Genomic DNA, 19,179 nt, shown 5'->3' with positions numbered 1-19,179 from the left:
ATGAAGCCATTATTTTCGTACTGTTCCACCATGGATCTCCGCTGTGTGGCTGTCGCTGTGTTGATTATTAGCGGACGACGGTCACTGCGCGGTCGACTTTTTACACTACCCTCTTCTTGATGGCGCGTTACCCAACGTTTCACCGCTTGTTGTTTATTGTGTTATTTGTGTGAATGTGTGAGTGGTAGCAGCGGTGCAAGCTATAAAGTTTTGCGAACTATGACTGCAATTATGAACGCGACCGTACATTTAAAGATTCAATACTCAATATGGTTGAACAAATAACTGAACTATGATGAGGTAACAAACTAATGTTTGTAAATCTATGTTGCAAACAAAGTAAAGAACTGAGAAGGACATTAAAAGGGTATCTGTCATCTTGAAAAAAGAAATGTATGTTACCTCAGGACTGTACTATATGAACGACATTGTGTCGTGTAATACCACGGGAAATGCTTATTAATTATGAACAATGTACTGTGAGCGAAACCGCGGGCAACAGCTAGTATTTCATAAACAAGTATTAACCTAAACAATAGAACAAACATGAAGTTGTTTTCATTATTTTTTTACACAGTTGGTACACTGGTCGTTCTTCCACCATAGACAAAACATGTTTTTCATTTCGTTTTAGTTCAAAAAGAATATGGCCGTACTAGGGCCGTGTGTGAGTGTAAATATGAATGGGCACAATAATATTCATAGTCAACTAACAAAATCTCTAGAAAGAATTTTAGAAGATGCTTACTTAAGTGGTGAATTAAAACTTAGTGGACGTAAATTGAGGGAGTTCCCAAAACCAGTGAAATATGACTTGAGTGATACAGTTATTGCTGGTAAGTTAAAATTTATAAATAATTTACGCTCTATTTATGTATTGTTCATTTTGTTAGTTTATCAGACTTTAACAATTTATTTTTACACATTTTAAAGTGCAAGACGCATGTGGATTGCTATTTAATGAACATTTTGTTCAAAAATTTAAATTACCGGCGTTGTAACATCGCGTCGTATGAGGTTTGTCAATCGATCGAATACTTGCGATAAACCATTTTCTCGGAACTGGTGTTTGGTATTTTATAACACAAAACATTTATTTAAGGCGTTCAAAAGTTTTCCTTAAGGTTGTTGAGTCATTAAATATAAAATAAACAGATGTCCAATTGAACCTACGTTGTAAACCTGGATGAAAAAATATAAACATACGGAATGTACTTACCTATCCTGTAAGTAATCCTCTTGACTTTTATTCCTTTTTAGAAGTCCTTTTTCATGGTACATCAGAAAAAAAAAACAAATTTTGAAGTTTACATTGTGAACACAGGTTTCAAATGATTTCATTAATTGTTTGTTTATTTATTATTTTGATTTGATGAGATGATGATGATTCATGTACTGACAATATGTAAGTTAAAAAATCATCGTATCATTCAACAAGACCTAACATTTGTGATTAAATCAAGGCAGTACTTAAAACAAATTTGAGATGAGCTAGCAACTTCACTATCTCAATTCAATCCCATCCAACTGAACATTTCTTTTGAAGTGTTGGTTTTGGCTCTGTCCAACCTGAATATAAATAAGATGCGGTAGCAATATGTCTCTATTTTAATCTCAATTTCATGTTTGGGCAGTTGAACATGGCCTATCTTTCCTTTTGAGACTATTGGCTCCTGTCTACTCCGCAAGAGATTATAACGTGATTATATGTATGTAATGTCCTCATAATGTTTGCACAGACAAAAGCTAGCACCATATGTATTTGAGAGTGGGGGTTGGGGTAGAGGGTGGCAGGCAACCCAACCTGATAAGCTTTATCAGCTTTCTACATCCCTCGCCTACATAATTTAATCTGGAAGTTTAGTTTGTTCATAAGCTCTAATTGACAATCAACGTTTTGATTAGGGTGTCTGTCTTAATGACTATCAACTCTATAAAATTTAATCTATGACTTTGTTTATTCCATTGATATTTGAATTTGTAAATGCAAGCAAGCAATCTCCAAAATTCCAATAAGACATTAGAGGAATAATATTTTGACATCAATATTTAATAGGTACACACAACCAAACACCAATAAAAGCAAGGTGATACAGTTATCTCTTAAACCCACCATACCTACATTGTTTTTTTTTTGTATCTTTGTTAAGAAAATTAAAAAAAAAAATCATTCTATTTGATAAAAGTCTTTCTTTTTTAACATATCTTTCTTAATATTTTTTTAAATTTGAATGAATTCTTTATTTTTTAACATAAATACAGAACAGCTATCACATATTGCTGTCAAAATTCACCTGTAGTCAAAGCTACTGCCACTTCTAAATATTATTAATACAATAACTCCTTATTGCACCATAATAAATTACAGAAAATTTAAAGACATAGCAGCAAAAGGCGACCTTATCGCTAAATTCAATTTCTTCCAGGTAACCTGTAAATAGTGAATAAAACCTCACACAGAAATATTTTGAAATAAACTTTACGTAATACCATATTCAGCTTCTTTTGACTAACTTATTTCAATCTTATAAGGCGCTAAAAATATGCCATTTGAACATGTGCTAAGAACATTTTAGGCAATAATACCATATGTAGATGTATAAAACTGAATTCTATATCTGATTTTATGGATATGGACGGCGCCAACGCGCCAACATTAACGACTGTTCTAAATATGTTAATTTATTTCGGCATTTCGCCTCTTGAGTGGGTGATGGACTTGGAAGTAAATTGCTTCCGTATACCTACCTTTTCATAAATAATGACTTTGGAAATGAGTGGAAATTTCTAAATAATTGATTTAAAATATATTTCCTGGCCTTGACTGAGGACTCGAAATACGATAAAAACAATACCAGGGAAATTAAACTATAAAATATGTTATATATATATGTATAGGTATATAACATGTTTTATATAATAAATAATAAGGTACATTTATATATAAGAATGTTTATCTACAAACAAATATATAACTACTATTAAAACGTTTTACAAATAAAAACAACATACGCATCTAATACGTGAAAATCATAAAACCCAGTGAAGATATGAATGAACGCTTTAACTTAAACCAGTTTAAGCTGTTCTTTACTTTAGCCGACGACAACGTGTGGGTGTTGCAACAGTAAGATTACAGAGTAGGGCTCCCTACTTCGCCCTATAATAATACCTCGGGCATTATTGGTATTTGTTAGTTAGTTTAACAGAAATGTCAAAGTCTAGATTTATATTAATTTTGAAGATACGGTATAAATAATGACTTTGGAAATGAGTGGAAATTTCTAAATAATTGATTTAAAATATATTTCCTGGCCTTGACTGAGGACTCGAAATACGATAAAAACAATACCAGGGAAATTAAACTATAAAATATGTTATATATATATGTATAGGTATATAACATGTTTTATATAATAAATAATAAGGTACATTTATATATAAGAATGTTTATCTACAAACAAATATATAACTACTATTAAAACGTTTTACAAATAAAAAAAACATACGCATCTAATACGTGAAAATCATAAAACCCAGTGAAGATATGAATGAACGCTTTAACTTAAACCAGTTTAAGCTGTTCTTTACTTTAGCCGACGACAACGTGTGGGTGTTGCAACAGTAAGATTACAGAGTAGGGCTCCCTACTTCGCCCTATAATAATACCTCGGGCATTATTGGTATTTGTTAGTTAGTTTAACAGAAATGTCAAAGTCTAGATTTATATTAATTTTGAAGATACGGTATTTACAGTAACTACCTACTCCATAATGTGGAAGGAATTGCCGACCCCCACGTAAAGAGTGGGAAAATGTAAGAAAGAACTAAACTACCGTCTTGAATAAACACCTATATATACTTAAATAAAATCACATCTTTCTCTTGAATTAACTAAAATAAATAAGGAGTATCTAAGTCCGTATTTATTTCTAAAAATTAATTCTTAACTATAGTTGCACCGACAAGACCAATTCCACAGAGTATAGTAAGTTCTTGATTGATACTATGAATAGACTTCCAAGTTGACTTGATCACCTAACCGATTTCTTCGTGCAAGTAACAAGCATCGTAAAATTCAAAGTCAAGTGTACCACTTGCGAGGGCCGACATAAGTAGTCATTGAGGCTGTTTAAAAGAGCTGTTTATTAGAACGCAATCGTCAGTTCCTATCTTTGTGGCCACTTGGCAAGATCTAGAATCTACGTAACAGTATAAAATAAATTGCTTTCTGCTTCATCTGTAGAACCGCTTACGCCTTGTAATTAAAAGTACTGTCGAATGCAGATGATACTAAATGGCGTAGATTCATTTAGAATAGGTAGGATCAATTAATAGGCCACAGTGACACCTTACATGTTTATCATTTTTATATCTTTTATACCTGTGTACCACAATAAATATTTTTTGAATTTTGAATTAAACCATGAAATGATTTTTGTGCAATGTTCTATAAGTTGAGAGCACGCAAACTTGCCAACCTGCCTGCCCCCGTAACAAGGCACGAGCGATGCCGTTTTTATCGCGCAAAAAAAACTTCGCAGTGCTAGGTTTCCTGTTCACCTTCCACTTGGTGACCTCTAAACCATTCCTATAACAAAATTAATGGGTGTAAAGAAAAACACCGCTTATATTTTTCGGGCTAATAACTGTTGTAAGTACACAGTATAACACTTAGTAGTGACGATATAAATAAAGATGCAATTTCTGTACCAAACATGATATTTATATTAGCCGATGCTTTCATAACTAAAGCTAATATCAAATTATTCCTTTTTATATCTGACGATTCCTTATCTGTAACAATGTGTTGACAATAATTAGTATGTTCGATTTTAGTTCACCATTTGGCACGACATGCTTCATACAAACACATCCATCTACCAGTTGGCCAAAGTCCATACAGTTATTTCTTGAAATATGCGTAATATATGCCAAAAAGAAAGTGTTACTCTTAAAAACTAATCATCACTGTTTTTGAAGAATATCACTCTCTTCAAATATTACATTATGAATTTTAACACACTCAATGTGTGGAAACAGTTGAAATTATATAATTTTAGACTTTGCATTTAAGTAAGAACAGGCGAAATGAATAACGGATGTCGAGAAATGCATATGTAATGTAACTTTACATGGTTGATCTTCATACAAAGAGCATTTGAAAACTGAGTCTTATAATAATTATAGCGGTTTATTTGCAAATGGTCTTCCATCTATTTTAATACTCCTATACACATTAAATTCTGTGCCGGAAATTCGTATGAAAAGCCACTGACATGATCTCAATAATCAATAGGGCGACGCTTTTTGGTTTGTATACAAATAAACTTACACAATATTTAAATCGGAACGATTTAAACTAGCTGTCTGTGTATTGCAATTATTGGTTATCAGCTTTAAATGATTAAACCAAGAAGTGAATTTTTCAGTACAACATTTTTACTTATTTTATTAACAGTATCTGTATACATATATTAAGCACTATTTAGCGCGTCAGTAGATTAAAAAAAACCTAATCATAATCAGTTTATTCCACGTTCCGTTTTCCACAGCAAGCAACACTGTTAGAAACCACAAACAATACTGGAAATACTCCAGATAAATTATTGATTAGCGTTAGTTGCCGTTGTGGAATTGCATCGCGGAAATGCATTTACCATGATCGTTGAACCACAACGTTAAACTGTCCCATCAGTCATGGATGCAGATTTCTATGGCCGTGTGACTGAATCACGCCACGATTGTTCTTGGTTCCCCGACGCTTATGTAATTAAAAACACCGGCGATGATGTCATTATCAAGGCCTGTTCGTTAATTTTGTTAAGACCATTTTTGAGAATTGCATTAATTACTTTTTTGATCAATAACAATGTTGTTTTAAACTATATCTAGATGTGCTCTACCTATGCTCCTGCGACCTATGCTCTTTCCACTTTTGGGGTTATCAGTCAATTTTACCGTAACTTTACTAGTTATGTGATAGTGACTAAATAATTTTACCCGCGTTGTTAAATGGTTCGCTTTCACCTTGAATAGATGACTTGATGTGCATGAAGCACGTATCTTGATTCTGAGTTGAAAAGTCTTCAATACATGTCTCAATTGATGCGTCCTGGATGACGCAAATGATTCATTTGTACTCCTCAACTCAGATCATAAATGATCATAAATATTGCAAATTGTCAAATACATTTGTAGTTTATTTTTATATGCAGTTTAACACATTTGCGACAAGATAATTATATTTATTTTTGATCGCTCCTCTCGTCATTATTTGTGATCTCCTTTTCCACATATTGTTTATATGTGGAAAAGGAGAAGAGAACAGGTAGTTTTGAATCACTACAGACGTAGGTAAATTTATTTCTTTTGATGCCTAGTATATCTCGCAAGCATAAATTAATTGTTATAGCTTCACTTTCTACTCATTGTCAGACTCTGATAATCTAAATGGGAAAGTGACTGAATTTGACATGAATTTGAGAATGAATTGATGGATGTTTTGAAATTTGGAAATTTCTTAGATCGCTAGGAGTTGGAAAAAATAACACCAAGACCTCTAAAACCATCGACATCAATTTGCTTAATAAGCACTTCTCATCTTCCACTTCATTTGATGGCAATGACAAGCTCAACACGTTAAACCATCTGTCTTCACTTCCAACCCCGGATTTTTCCTTTTCATTTAGTCAAGTAGCTGCTAGTGATGTTGAAAAGTGTTTGCTATCAGTATCTTCGGACGCAGTGGGAACAGACGATATCAGTCGTAACATGATCCTGCCAATCCTTGACATCCTTCTACCTACGATCTCAAGCATCATGAACAAATCCCTTACATCCGGTACCTTTCCATCTGCATGGAAAAATGCTAATATTACCCCCATACCAAAAAAATCTACTCCAACTTCTTTCTCGGATTTTCGACCCATCTCCATCCTTCCATTCCTATCAAAAGTGCTAGAGCGGTTAGTCCAATTACAAATTAACAGTTTCCTGGTCAAAAACAATCTCCTCAACCCATTTCAATCCGGGTTTAGGGCTGGACATAGTACGACTACCGCTTTAGTAAAAATCACAGATGATATCCGATATGGCATTGAAAATTCACAAGTCACAATCCTGGCTCTTCTGGACTTCAGTAATGCCTTCAACACTGTAGACTTTGACGTTCTCTTAGGTCTGATGCAATCACTGAACATATCTCCTTCAGCTATTAACTGGTTTCAATCTTATCTGTGCGGACGCCGCCAGCGGGTACGCATTGAGGACGAGTTTTCTTCTTGGTGCCACACCGTAGCTGGTGTCCCTCAGGGTGGTGTGCTCTCTCCTCTCTTATTTGCGTTATTTATAAACTCCATCTCGTTTCAGCTCTACACTTCCTATCATCTCTATGCTGATGACCTTCAAATTTACTGCCACTCTTCTTTAAGTGACCTATCAAACGGCATCGGAAAAATTAATGGCGATTTGTCTCATATATCCAAATGGAGCAGGGATCACGGGCTTATTGTTAACCCCACCAAAACTCAAGCAATCATTATAGGCTCCCCGTGGCAGATTTCAAGAATTGATTGGTCTTCCCTCCCTCCTATTTCCTTTAATGGTGTAAAAATTGTTTATAGCGAAAGGGTCAAAAATTTAGGTGTTCTCTTTGACCGTCAGCTCTCATGGTCCCCTCAAGTGGCGGAAGTTAGCAGGAAAATATTCGCATCAGCAAGATCACTCACAAGACTAAAAAAATTCTTACCCATTGCAACTAAAATTTCACTTGCCCAATCCTTACTTCTGCCTGTCCTTGACTATGCTGATTCATGCTATCTCAATCTTTCTGAAGATCTACTTAATAAACTTGAGCGCCTTCAAAATTTCTGTATCAGGTTCATATTTGGCTTACGCAAATATGACCACATCTCCTCTTTCCGTGCACAACTCAAGTGGCTTCCAATCAGGTTACGTCGCAATTATCACATTCTCACACTGCTTTTTTCTGTACTTTTCATCCCTTTTACTCCTCAGTATCTTAAAGAGCGCTTCACCTTTTTTCATCAGAATAACAGTCACACTTCCCGTAGTCTAATTGCCCTTCGCCTCAATACTCCCATTAATATGACTGCAGCCTACTCTAAATCCTTTACAGTTCAGGCCGTTCGTCTGTGGAATGCTTTACCCATTGAAATACGCACCTCACAAACAATAGGTACCTTTAAAACGAACTTGAAGAAGTACTATCTCTCTTCTTAACTTTATTCATGGTAATATTCATTTTAATCAATATTTTTTTTATATAGGTATGTATATTATTATGTATTTATTTATTTTGTGTAATATTATGTATGTAGTCTGTGTAAGTTTATATTTATAGTTCATGTTTGTGTGTAGTTTATTTATTATACACTAACTAACATATCTTAAGTATGCTGCCCACCCGGTTCCAGGATTTTACCTTTCACTACCCAAAGGTTGGCTGGAAGAGATTGCTTAGCGATAAGTCCGCCTTTGCTCAACATGTTCATAATGTATGTTTTTACTACGTTTGTATTTTTTTATGGGCAATAAAGATAATTTGTATTGTATTGTATTGTATGTTTTCAATTTATAGTGCTTGTTATATCCTACAGAGTTTATCCATTTTCTCGGTTCAGCAACTGATTCTAATAAAGTTATTTCAATAGTAGTTGCTTGTTAGTTCCACAGAACTGTGCAGACTAACTGCTGAACATAATAATGGCGACAGGTGCACGAGCGCACCCGAGCGTAACACACTCCGGATACACGGGCGCGATAACACCCACTAGCCAATTCCACTCCACTGCTCATAAAACCTGTAGAAAACATTGACTCTTAACACCAAGTGTCAAAGCACACAATCATTATAAAAAATTAAGATTGATATCAAATCATAAAGAGAAACCGTTTCAAAACACAGGACGCAACGAGGGAAAGAGACATACAACGAAACATCCCACAGAAATGTTGACAGGCATTATGCAGGTAAAGCCAGTTTTGTGTGGGCAGATAACTATGTATGTGGGTGTTTGACAAAAAATGTAAACAAAACTAGGTACTCGTTTCCCATCCCGGTTTGTTTTGCTTATCATATCATTCACCAAGTTAAATTGAGTGGAGCTAACTTTTTTCCAAGGGACGTAACTTGTAACCTTCGAGTATTTAAAGCTGCAAGGACTATTATCGATATAACCCCTTTAATTTTCCATGTGATCGCTTCGTTTAGCAAATTGACACTGCTATGAAGATAAAAGCGCTTTATTAAATTCTAGAATATTCATAGGTCTAATTTGGGTGCTTCGAAGGTAAAGTCGCCTTACGTTTGGCGATGTTCGTTTAACAATACACGTCATTCTTATTCTACTTCCATACGGGTTGTTGCACAGAATACTGATTATGTTTATGCGACCAATGATGTGGAACCCTAGGTTGTACTGCTAGCAAAGGATCTTGCTTTGCGTTTTTAATGTCTTGGGTAGCTTCACGTTGTAATATTTTAGTATTCTGATGGAGGCGAGCTTCCTCCACAACGAATCGCGTCTGGTCGTGTCATATCATTTACATTGGCAAACGTTCCCTTGAAATTGGAATTAATTTGCCTTATTGCCTGTCTATTAAATTAACTTTAAAACTTAACTTTAATTCTTTATTTTTTGATGTCCACAAAATTAAATAATCTATACAAAAAGTGATAATCTTCCTGTTTACAATAAATTACACTAGATCGCGTACACAGCCGCTTTCTATTAAGTGAATGGACTAGTTAATAAACAACACGTGGTGCAAAGTGTGGGAAGTGCATTGATTCAATTAACAGGATTGAATTAGCTACGCAGAACTGCAAAAGCGTCGTATTGCATTGCGTAAATTTATAGAGCTTAGAACCAAGTAAAATTAATCTTTATTCTCATTTAACACAAAATAAAATTCAAATGTCTGTCTCTGTTTATTTCAACGCAAAGGTGTATGTTAAAACCTTGTTAAATCTTTTGAATTTTCTGATTTTTATTCAATTATTATATTTAATTTAATTTATGTAAACTAAAATACCATTGACTAAGAATCTATAACTAAACTTTTTTTGGGTTAAAAAATCCTCGTAATAGTTTTCTTAATTAGTTTTCTGTTTCTTATTAGGATATTTATATAAATGATAGGAGGCTGTTTTTCTTTACTCATGACTTAGGCTTATCTCTCTCAATCCAGATATACAAAGAGGTTTTGTTCGAGTAGTTCGCGTCTTGCAAGTTGGTTTGGTGTTTGCGTTTATATCGTGCGTTGAGTAATGAGATCATCGGGATACGTTTATGCGAGTACAAACTCAAAACACATTTAAACAGAAACTTACATTATGCTAATGTCAGACGTTTGAACTAAGATTATAAAAAAGTGATTGTTGTTATATTAAATTAAGAAAAGACTGATATAACGCAATTAATAACAAGTTTATTTATTATAGTCAAGTTGTATATCCAACCAGTTAAACGAGGAAAATTTCTAAACCCAAATTTAATGCACATTGTATTGGTAATATTAATAATATTCTCTGCAGTGGCATGAATTGTAATAAGTAGTTATTTTGATCCAAAAACCTTGTCGGACGAAATCAATCAATACCACCCTATTTCTCCCCTCAATGCGCCCTTTGCTCACTGCATCAAGCAGCAGTTCTGCATAACCACTGACCCACATCACAAGCGCTAACTCAACAACTGTTTCGATACTTAACACAGCTTCAAACAGGGCTGGTTTATTTAAAGCAGTTTTAATTAAATCATAGTTTGTTGCATTAATATTTTTGGAAGCGTTTTTACCAGTATTGGACTCGCCACATGCTTATTTTGGCTTGGCACTATGTAAATTATTATTTACATACATTAATATAGATACTACATCTTTGTTAAATCCAAAGACTAAGCGGTTCCATTTGCCAAGGTCACGATAAAAAGAATAACATAAAGGAAACCACATCCACAAAAATAATGATTTTTTTTTAATTTATTGTCGGAATAAATGCTAACTTTTTTCTACTTTTCACTGTTTCTGTACCAGAAAAGCGAATCTAGATTTACCTATTTTTGATTGACGGGTATACCACAGTCCACTAAATTCATCAATGAGACAATAAAAAGAGACAACCCTAACGGTATTCCCAAGCTTTCTATCTTGCCACGGCCTATCAATAGCCTGGTTCTGATAACTCGATGAGTCGACAACGTCAGCTTTCAAAGCCCTACCTCTTATGAGTTCATCAAGAAGCTTTATTAGGCACAGCATATTTCTACTAGTAATTTCCTTTCAATGTCTATTGTAGTGTAATTAATGTGTTGTGTTGTGTGTGATATGTTCCTAGGTTTATTTACGACGACTAATCTACTTTAAATCCAATCGTTACCGTATCTCAAAGAACAGACAAACATGTATTTGCAAGAGTTCACATGTCTATTAGCAGGATTCCTCAGAAATTAGAGTTATTTGCTTTTAAAAACCGGTTAAGAGTCATGAAGTTTAAAATAGCCTTTTTATTGCTTAAACATCTGAAGGACCAGATAATTTTTAAAGATTACGCAGTGTTAGTTCTTGAACATCAGTAATTTAATAAGATAGAGGAACTCGATAATCGTAGCCATATATATATATAACTTGATGAAGCGGCGACGGATCTGAATTCAAACCTGTGAGTTACATAACTGTGTTTTATGAGCTGACCCGATCCCTTGTGCAAGCAGCAATCCCCTTAATCGTTTACGATGTCTAACAGTGTTAACGTCCCATAAAATTGCTAACCAATGAATTGGGGAGTTCGATGTTCTCTCTTCACCTGTTCGTTAGATAATCTGGCGTCTTCACCTGTATAAACATTGTATTGAATGCACAATGTTTTTGTATTTTGGTGTTATGGAAGATGATGATTAAACAATGATATCGATGTGTATGATGTAGAAGATTTATGTTTGAGCTTGATTTGTTTTCTTACTTTTAATAGTTTTCAAACAAATTCTTATGGCAAGTAAGTTAAGGAGACCATGGAAAACAAAATGACATGCTTAAAAATCTTTTCTAACTTTAAAAATTATTAATATCAGTCACCAATAAAGTTGAACATTATTTGCATCGCTGATAATTTTATTGCCGAAGGTAATACAAATCTTTCAGCAGATATTTCCATCCACTGACTTACTGACCATATACTTCATATACTAACTGAATCTAATTAAAAGTATTGGTATTCTTTTCCTGGGTATTTTCCCTGATTAGGCAACGTTTTGTGTGTGCAGTAATGCGGGACATTTTTTATTATCTTTTCATATTAATAAAATTTAGAAGGTATTATTTCTGTGCCTAATTTCATAAAAATGGGTCGGGAGTTTTAGAATTCATTAATGCCAAAAAAGAAAAAATAAGCACGTATATACTTAAGAATTTGGGTACAAAAAATTCTAGGTCTTTTATTTGGTTTGAATTAAGGTGCTAAAGTCATAAACTTAATATGAATTTAATGGGTGCCCTAAATTCACCAACTCTTTAATCCTTCTTTTATACTTCCACAACGAAAAACTTAGTACTAACGACTTTTTAATGATACGCCTTCTGTTCTGATGTAATCGTATTTTAAAGTTTAAATTTGTCACGTTAAAATATAACTAATAATTATAGATAATCGATATTTTTTTTGTATTATCTCTAATTACCTATATATGATCGAAGTTTACAGGTGCATATTATATAACATTGTGATTTGCTTGTTACAACATTAGCACAAAACCAATGACTGACTACAAGCTAATGTAGATATCATTAACGTGTTTTTGTTAAGTAAAATCATCCGTTCATTGCCGCTACTAACCATGTAGGATGACAATTTCCTGGCATTATTCTAAGTGTCCCTAAGACGGAACTGCGCTTCCTTCACTTTCCAGTCGGGTGGTTTTGTTGACCCCCAAGCACCGTCTTCACCTTATTTTTGTCTACACAAGGGTAGTTTTAAATATAAAAGTAAGATATCTAAAATTAAATATTTTTGTGTAGGTATTGAAAGACTCATTCCATGGTTTTCGGCCTACTATGTTTTACATAATTTCAGTAAATATGTAGTTAAAAGTCCGTAATATGCTTAGAAAGGCATATTTTACCTCATGAATGTAGTAATGTTACCTAGATGAATGTAAGTTTAATTACGACTCTTTGTCTAAGTCATTTGGATTTACTATCAGATTTTGGTCATTAGCCTTTCGTACTGTCGTATACTCGCTCCATGGAACAAAGGTTGTTATTTTCCACATGGGTGGTCTTGAACTGCAGACCAGATTAAGCTATTGTATGTTTATGAATAAGAAAAATCTAGATGGTGATGCTAAATTAGTTGTAAACTAAATTTGCACTGTTACTTAAACTCTTATTGAAGCAAATTTACTTTTTCTTAATTCTGTCTGTGTCTGGGCTATGGTAGTTTTCATGTGGGTATGGGTGGGTTCCTAAGATGAGTGACAATTATATGAGTCTTTGGGTTCCTTGGTTTTGTAAGTTTTTTAAAGACCACAGAGAAAGAAAACGTATTCTAAAGATTAATATCATCATGACTAGAAGGGCTTAAAGCTTTTGTATGTTAATTTGTTAGCGCCTCTACTCGGAGGTCTTTTCTAATTTAATATGCCTGTTAAAATTATTGTTTTATATTATTGAAAAACTTGTTTGACTGTTAACCAGTATTTTTGTTTAAATGTACATTCATTCACATATAATGTAATTTCCGTTACATTAGATACATATAGTTACTCGATGTTTTATTACTTGCATTCATAGCAAAAGAATGACTCAATCTAAGCTTGCAAATATCAAACACATGTTTGAATCTAAAAATAGACTACATCGTCGCGTGCCCCCGGCATCCAACATCCACGATCCCCAGGCGCGGGCGCAGTCGTGAGGGAGCCCCACGCACGTGCTCAATAATGGATTCAAATCAGGCCCGACAAAACGACTAAACACGAAGAACATGACATGATCGCGGACGGAGATCTTCCTTTTCATGTTTCAACGGCACTTTATTGTCAAGTGTTGAAAGTTTTCCGTCGTGCTTTATTTATATTTTTGATCTGATGCGCGGTTTTAGAATGGAAAGTGTCCCTTTAACTAGAAGTAGATGGACAAAAAATGTGTTAACAAATTTGAGCAATAATTTCGACTCTCTTTTTAAAACAATAATGAAGGCAGAAATCAATATGAATAGGAAAGAAGCATGTTTTATAAAATAATTTTAAATATCAAAACAAAATAAATTTTCTTATAAATTTTTATTAAAAATCTGCAAATTCTGACTCAAAACGACAATAGTTAGCTGGCTTTATTGCTTCCTCATTATACCGTTCGAAATTGCTAGTATCGCCTGGTGCTTTGAATTTAGGTACAAACGGTGGTTGGACGCGACAGTTAAGAATTGCCTCCCACTCGATTCCCTTGAACCATTTGTGATTCTTATAATCCATCACTCCATCTTTCATAACACCGAACCGCTTTGTAATATCCACTTGCAGCACGTTGCGAATGAGGTCTCTTAAATCGCCATTAAAACTAGAAGGACATCTGTATTTTGCTGCAACTATTTTTTCGTACGTTTTCATTGGCTCATTAGCATAAAAAGGTGGATATCCCGCATTCATTTCGTAAAGGAGGACACCAAATGACCACCAATCCACCGAAAAGCCATATCCTTTACTCAAAATCAATTCTGGAGCCAAATATTCTGGTGTTCCACAAAGAGTCCATGTACGACCTTGAAGTACTTTACAAAATCCGAAATCTGTTATTTTTAAATAACCATTTTTGTCTATAAGTATATTCTCAGGCTTCAAATCCCGATATACCAGATGACAAAAATGCAGATATTCCAAGGCTAGCACTACTTGGCTTGCGTAAAACTTTGCCAACGGCTCGTCGAACTTTCCCATTCTACGAAGGTGGGTGAACATTTCACCTCCTGGTACAAAGGGCATCACAAAGTAAATATAACTGTTGTCTTTAAAGCTGAATTCCATAGACACGGTGAACGGAAACCTTATAGCTTCGAGAATCCGTTTCTCATAGAGCGTATGATCGACTTGTTTCATTTTTACTATTTTTTCTTTTTCTAAAACTTTCATAGCGAAGAATTTGTTTGAGTTTCTATGTTTCAATAATATAACTCTGCCAAATGCTCCAGTTCCTAATGTTTTGATACGGTCACATTCAGATAACGATATCTTGTAGTTGGGCTTTTTCCCCAACCGTTCGTCGAATTCAGTTTTTAGCTTCTTGAGATATTTCGTGTACTGTTGTTGTTGCTCTTCTGTGTACCCATCATGTACATCTGTAGATGTGTGCACGTTTTCATTACCATAGCTTTTACGAGAAAACATTTTATTTATTATAACAATCTTTATTACAATTGATAACCATAGCCGTCGCGATTTCACGTCAACATCGCCTTCGTTTGAAAAGAAAAGCATACATGTGGAAATTTGCAATCATTAGTAAATTTCTCTGAAAGGTGAAAGTGAAAGAGGGTCGTAAGTATTGCGGGGTGAGGGGTGAACGAACTGGCCACCCTCCCTGTAGAGTCAGCTGTGTTTAGGGTGTCACGCCATATCGCGACAGCCGGCCGCCGTCCCGACTGTTGTATTGATCAGACCCCACGTGAAACTTTTCTCCCTTATTTGTATGTGTCCTGAACTGAACAAAACTGTGCTGAAAATGGGATTGATTCGATATGGTGTGGCTTAAAACTGTATATCTATTAGATGCCAGATTGCGGTAAAACGGTACACTGACTTTCTCCAGAGTTTCGTTCCCGTAGGATTTTGCGAGATAAACTTTTCTTAGACCGACGTCATTATTTCTTTGTGCCAAATTGCAGCGAAACTCATTTATTGGTTTCAGCTGAGCGCTTAGACATATCAGTCTCGTTTTGTTTTACATAACCAAACCATTTTGTTAATGTTTTCATAATTTTTATTAAAATCTATTGTTTTATCTCTTTTTTTCGTTTTAATTAATTGGACAATTTGAGTTAGAACAATAGTTAGTGGGACATCTATTGTAAATATAAAAGTATACCCATTGGCGTTTGTTTACCGTTATAGTACAGTACCATTGTGTAAGCTCTACTTACAAATTCGTACACACAATTTTTAAGGATGACGCATGACTCATACAAACTATGTCGATGGCATGTAATATGTTCCTCGTATAATTTAAATTACAACCCATTCATGTTCTGAAAAAAATAACTATATGATTCTTGAAAACTCTTAATATTGCGAGTATGTAACTATTTTTTATTCTTAAGAAGGTAATTTTGTTTTGGACATAAATGGTTTGCGTGGCAGAAATTGTATAATGTAATAAGGCCGCCTTTTGTACATCCTCTAAGCATAAGTTTATTATTTTTGCGCAATAAAGGGTTTTCTATAAATCTATTTACTTTGAGATGAAGTGATAAAAAATTACAATTTAATTTTCAACCTTATTATTTGTATTAAGATAAGAAGTCATTATTCAGAATAAAAAACACTTTAAGGTCATTTCATGTTTTTTTTCTGACATTGTATATTTTCTTAAGATTTCAGTCATTTTATTATGCTTATGTAATTTAAGTAATGAAATTCAATACCAAGTATTCAATACGCACGAACAGAGGCAGTATTGTCATAGTTCAAACGATGCTTGTAACTAGATCGAATGGCTAAATCGATTTGTTGCGTGCCATGCCGATACCGATTAATAGGGCCAGCCATTAGTTCTTATTGACACTGTATCACTGATCAAAGGACATTGAAATTAACAAACAATGAAAATTACATTTTGTGAAGTTTATTAGGACCTAGGGAAAGCCTCTGTCCTATTTGTTACCATTATATTTAATTACAAATAGGCTAGGTCATGACTGGAAGGGGGTAATAAAATAAACAATTTCTTTAACAGGCTATTTAACGATTGTGAACAAATGCAAGCATCTCTCAAAAAACTAAAATTATAATAAAACAGTAATATTAAAATAGTAATAACGAACAGGTTTCTGGTTTTGTTTTTCAAATATTAAAGATGTTCATTACTCATAATGTCGATAATAATCTTCTGCTGCCATTAGCCTTTATTAAATCCAAGTTGTTTGGTCTGGGACTGTCTGGCTTTTTACCATACCAATTTCAACATGATACATTGCGATTTATTTATTGCAAGATTTGACGGTGACCTCGATTACTTGACCACCACTGGCAGTTTCGGTTAAGCCTCCAAGGTCAAGTAGGCCTAAATGGCTATTCCTATTCACTTAAATCTTTTGCTTAAAATTTTCATGTCTGGAATTTTTGCTTGGTTCGATTTGATCAGAAGAAAATATTTGAAATTCTTTCAAATAAGTTTCGTTCGTTTCAATTATTAACAAACGGTTAGGTAGGTGAGAAGTTGTACCAAAATAATTTACTTTAATTTACTTTTTTAATTTACTTCATTTCAGGGCGTTAATTGACGTACTGTTTTGGGGCGTCATTAGCCACCTACGGTGAATAGCGCCCAATAGGCATTTTAATAATAATCTGATTTTTTATTAAAATCCTTTAAAAATTGATCTTCTATTGTTATAGAACATGTTAAAAGTGAAATATTTTTGTTATAGATGATTAAGTAGAAATTACGAGATGTTTGAAAGTGTTATAAAATTATAATATTTTAGTATTTGTAGTTCATATAATGATAATTATGATGCTATCTAAAAAAAGATAATATAATATACTTTTAAGTTTTGTACGGCTCTAAGTCGAAATATATGTGTTTATTAAGATATTACGTAAATAAATATATGGGCGTTACTAAAAACTGTATGTTCAGTAACGCCAATGACAGGCTATTCAGAAAGTCTTTGTTTTCATAATCTTATATGACTGATAACATATATGTGTTAGTTTTTTGTATTCTTTTTTTGACAATAAAACTATTTTTCTAAACAGTTTTTTAATCCAATCATTTTATTCAATAATATATTGAATTGAAATTAAGCGGGCGTTAAATGCCTATGATACCTTAATATTCCGATTCTCACAAATATTGCCAAATTACGCATTTGTCGTATTGAATAGCGGTCACCAACTCATGTCCGTCTGCGACTTTGGTCCCATGCGAAGCCTCAGCTGGTTCTAGCTAACGTATAATTATTCAGACACACGAATTGCCAACTGCCAAGACTGTTAGTTCAAGCTTTGAGTCGTCGGTCAAGGTTGTGAAGTGCCGCAGTCCGCATTCGCGTTTTGGCACGGCACCAGTTTGGCGCACTGATATTCTTCGCGATAGCTGCGAGGATGACGTGACAGCATTTGAAATTGCACTTTAGATATTAAATCGTTGGAATGGCAACAGCAGGCATGCTTATGAAAAGAATTCTGCTCGTCATGCAAAATACTAGTCTTATCGTTATATTTATGTTGGTTTCTATATTCTTTCGAATTTTCTCTTTGCTGTCTGAAAGTAGAAGTTGATCCTCCAGAATTTTAAATATTCTGTATACCTCATTAGCCTGCATTATTTAGGTCACGCGTTTTACGTTGCTTACAGTAATGACTGTTTCAGCAGGAAAGCTGTACCGACGAAAATGGTGCTCGTTAGCACCACGTGCTCAAGGCGGTTATTTTTCGAGGACACCATCCGTTGAAAAAACTAGACTACAAACTTGTTTACCAACGACGCCGGTTGAGCGTGCTACTCATTAACGGACATTAGCTAATGTAGCCTCGTTTGTATGAGGAATTAATTGGATTAAGTATTTTTATGTAAATAACCTCAGAAAGGGTAACCTCGTAATTGGATCATAGTGTCCCGAAGTCAAAAGTTCCGGACCAAACTTTGTTGAATAAATCGATATTGGTTATACTAATTTATTTACCGTCAGAAATAAAATAACAAAAAATAATATTGAAATAATATTTTGTGAAATTGAGTGACAGGATAAGGAACAGTGTGATAAGGGAATGTTGTGATGTGAAAGAAGATGTAGTTACAGGAATAGAAAAGGGTATGTTAAGATGGTTCGGTCATGTGGAGAGGATGAATGAAAGCAGGTTGACTAAGCAGATATACAAGGAGAGTGTGGAGGGAAAGGTCGGAGTGGGAAGACCTAGACGAACGTATCTTGATCAAATT

At 34.2% G+C, this 19,179-nt stretch overlaps 2 protein-coding genes across 2 annotated transcripts in view; one reads left to right on the top strand and one right to left on the bottom strand.

Annotated features, from left to right (window-relative positions):
• The first annotated feature begins 608 nt into the window (after nucleotides 1–608).
• The window catches only part of LOC106143111 (leucine-rich repeat and calponin homology domain-containing protein), a 54,164-nt gene continuing 35,593 nt past the window's right edge, over nucleotides 609–19,179 (top strand). The window contains exon 1 of the mRNA XM_013345105.2: nucleotides 609–836. Within this exon, the coding sequence (XP_013200559.1) occupies nucleotides 647–836 (190 nt within the window). The 5' untranslated portion in view covers nucleotides 609–646. The remainder of the gene's footprint in view (nucleotides 837–19,179) is intronic.
• On the bottom strand, nucleotides 14,307–15,404 carry LOC106142960 (cAMP-dependent protein kinase catalytic subunit alpha). Its single transcript, XM_013344921.1, has one exon. The coding sequence runs from the start codon at nucleotides 15,402–15,404 to the stop codon at nucleotides 14,307–14,309; it is 1,098 nt and encodes a 365-aa protein (XP_013200375.1).

Source organism: Amyelois transitella, chromosome 2, assembly GCF_032362555.1.
Source record: "Amyelois transitella isolate CPQ chromosome 2, ilAmyTran1.1, whole genome shotgun sequence".
In the NCBI taxonomy this organism is placed as follows: domain Eukaryota; kingdom Metazoa; phylum Arthropoda; class Insecta; order Lepidoptera; family Pyralidae; genus Amyelois; species Amyelois transitella.
This window is presented reverse-complemented; position numbering and strand designations above follow the sequence as displayed.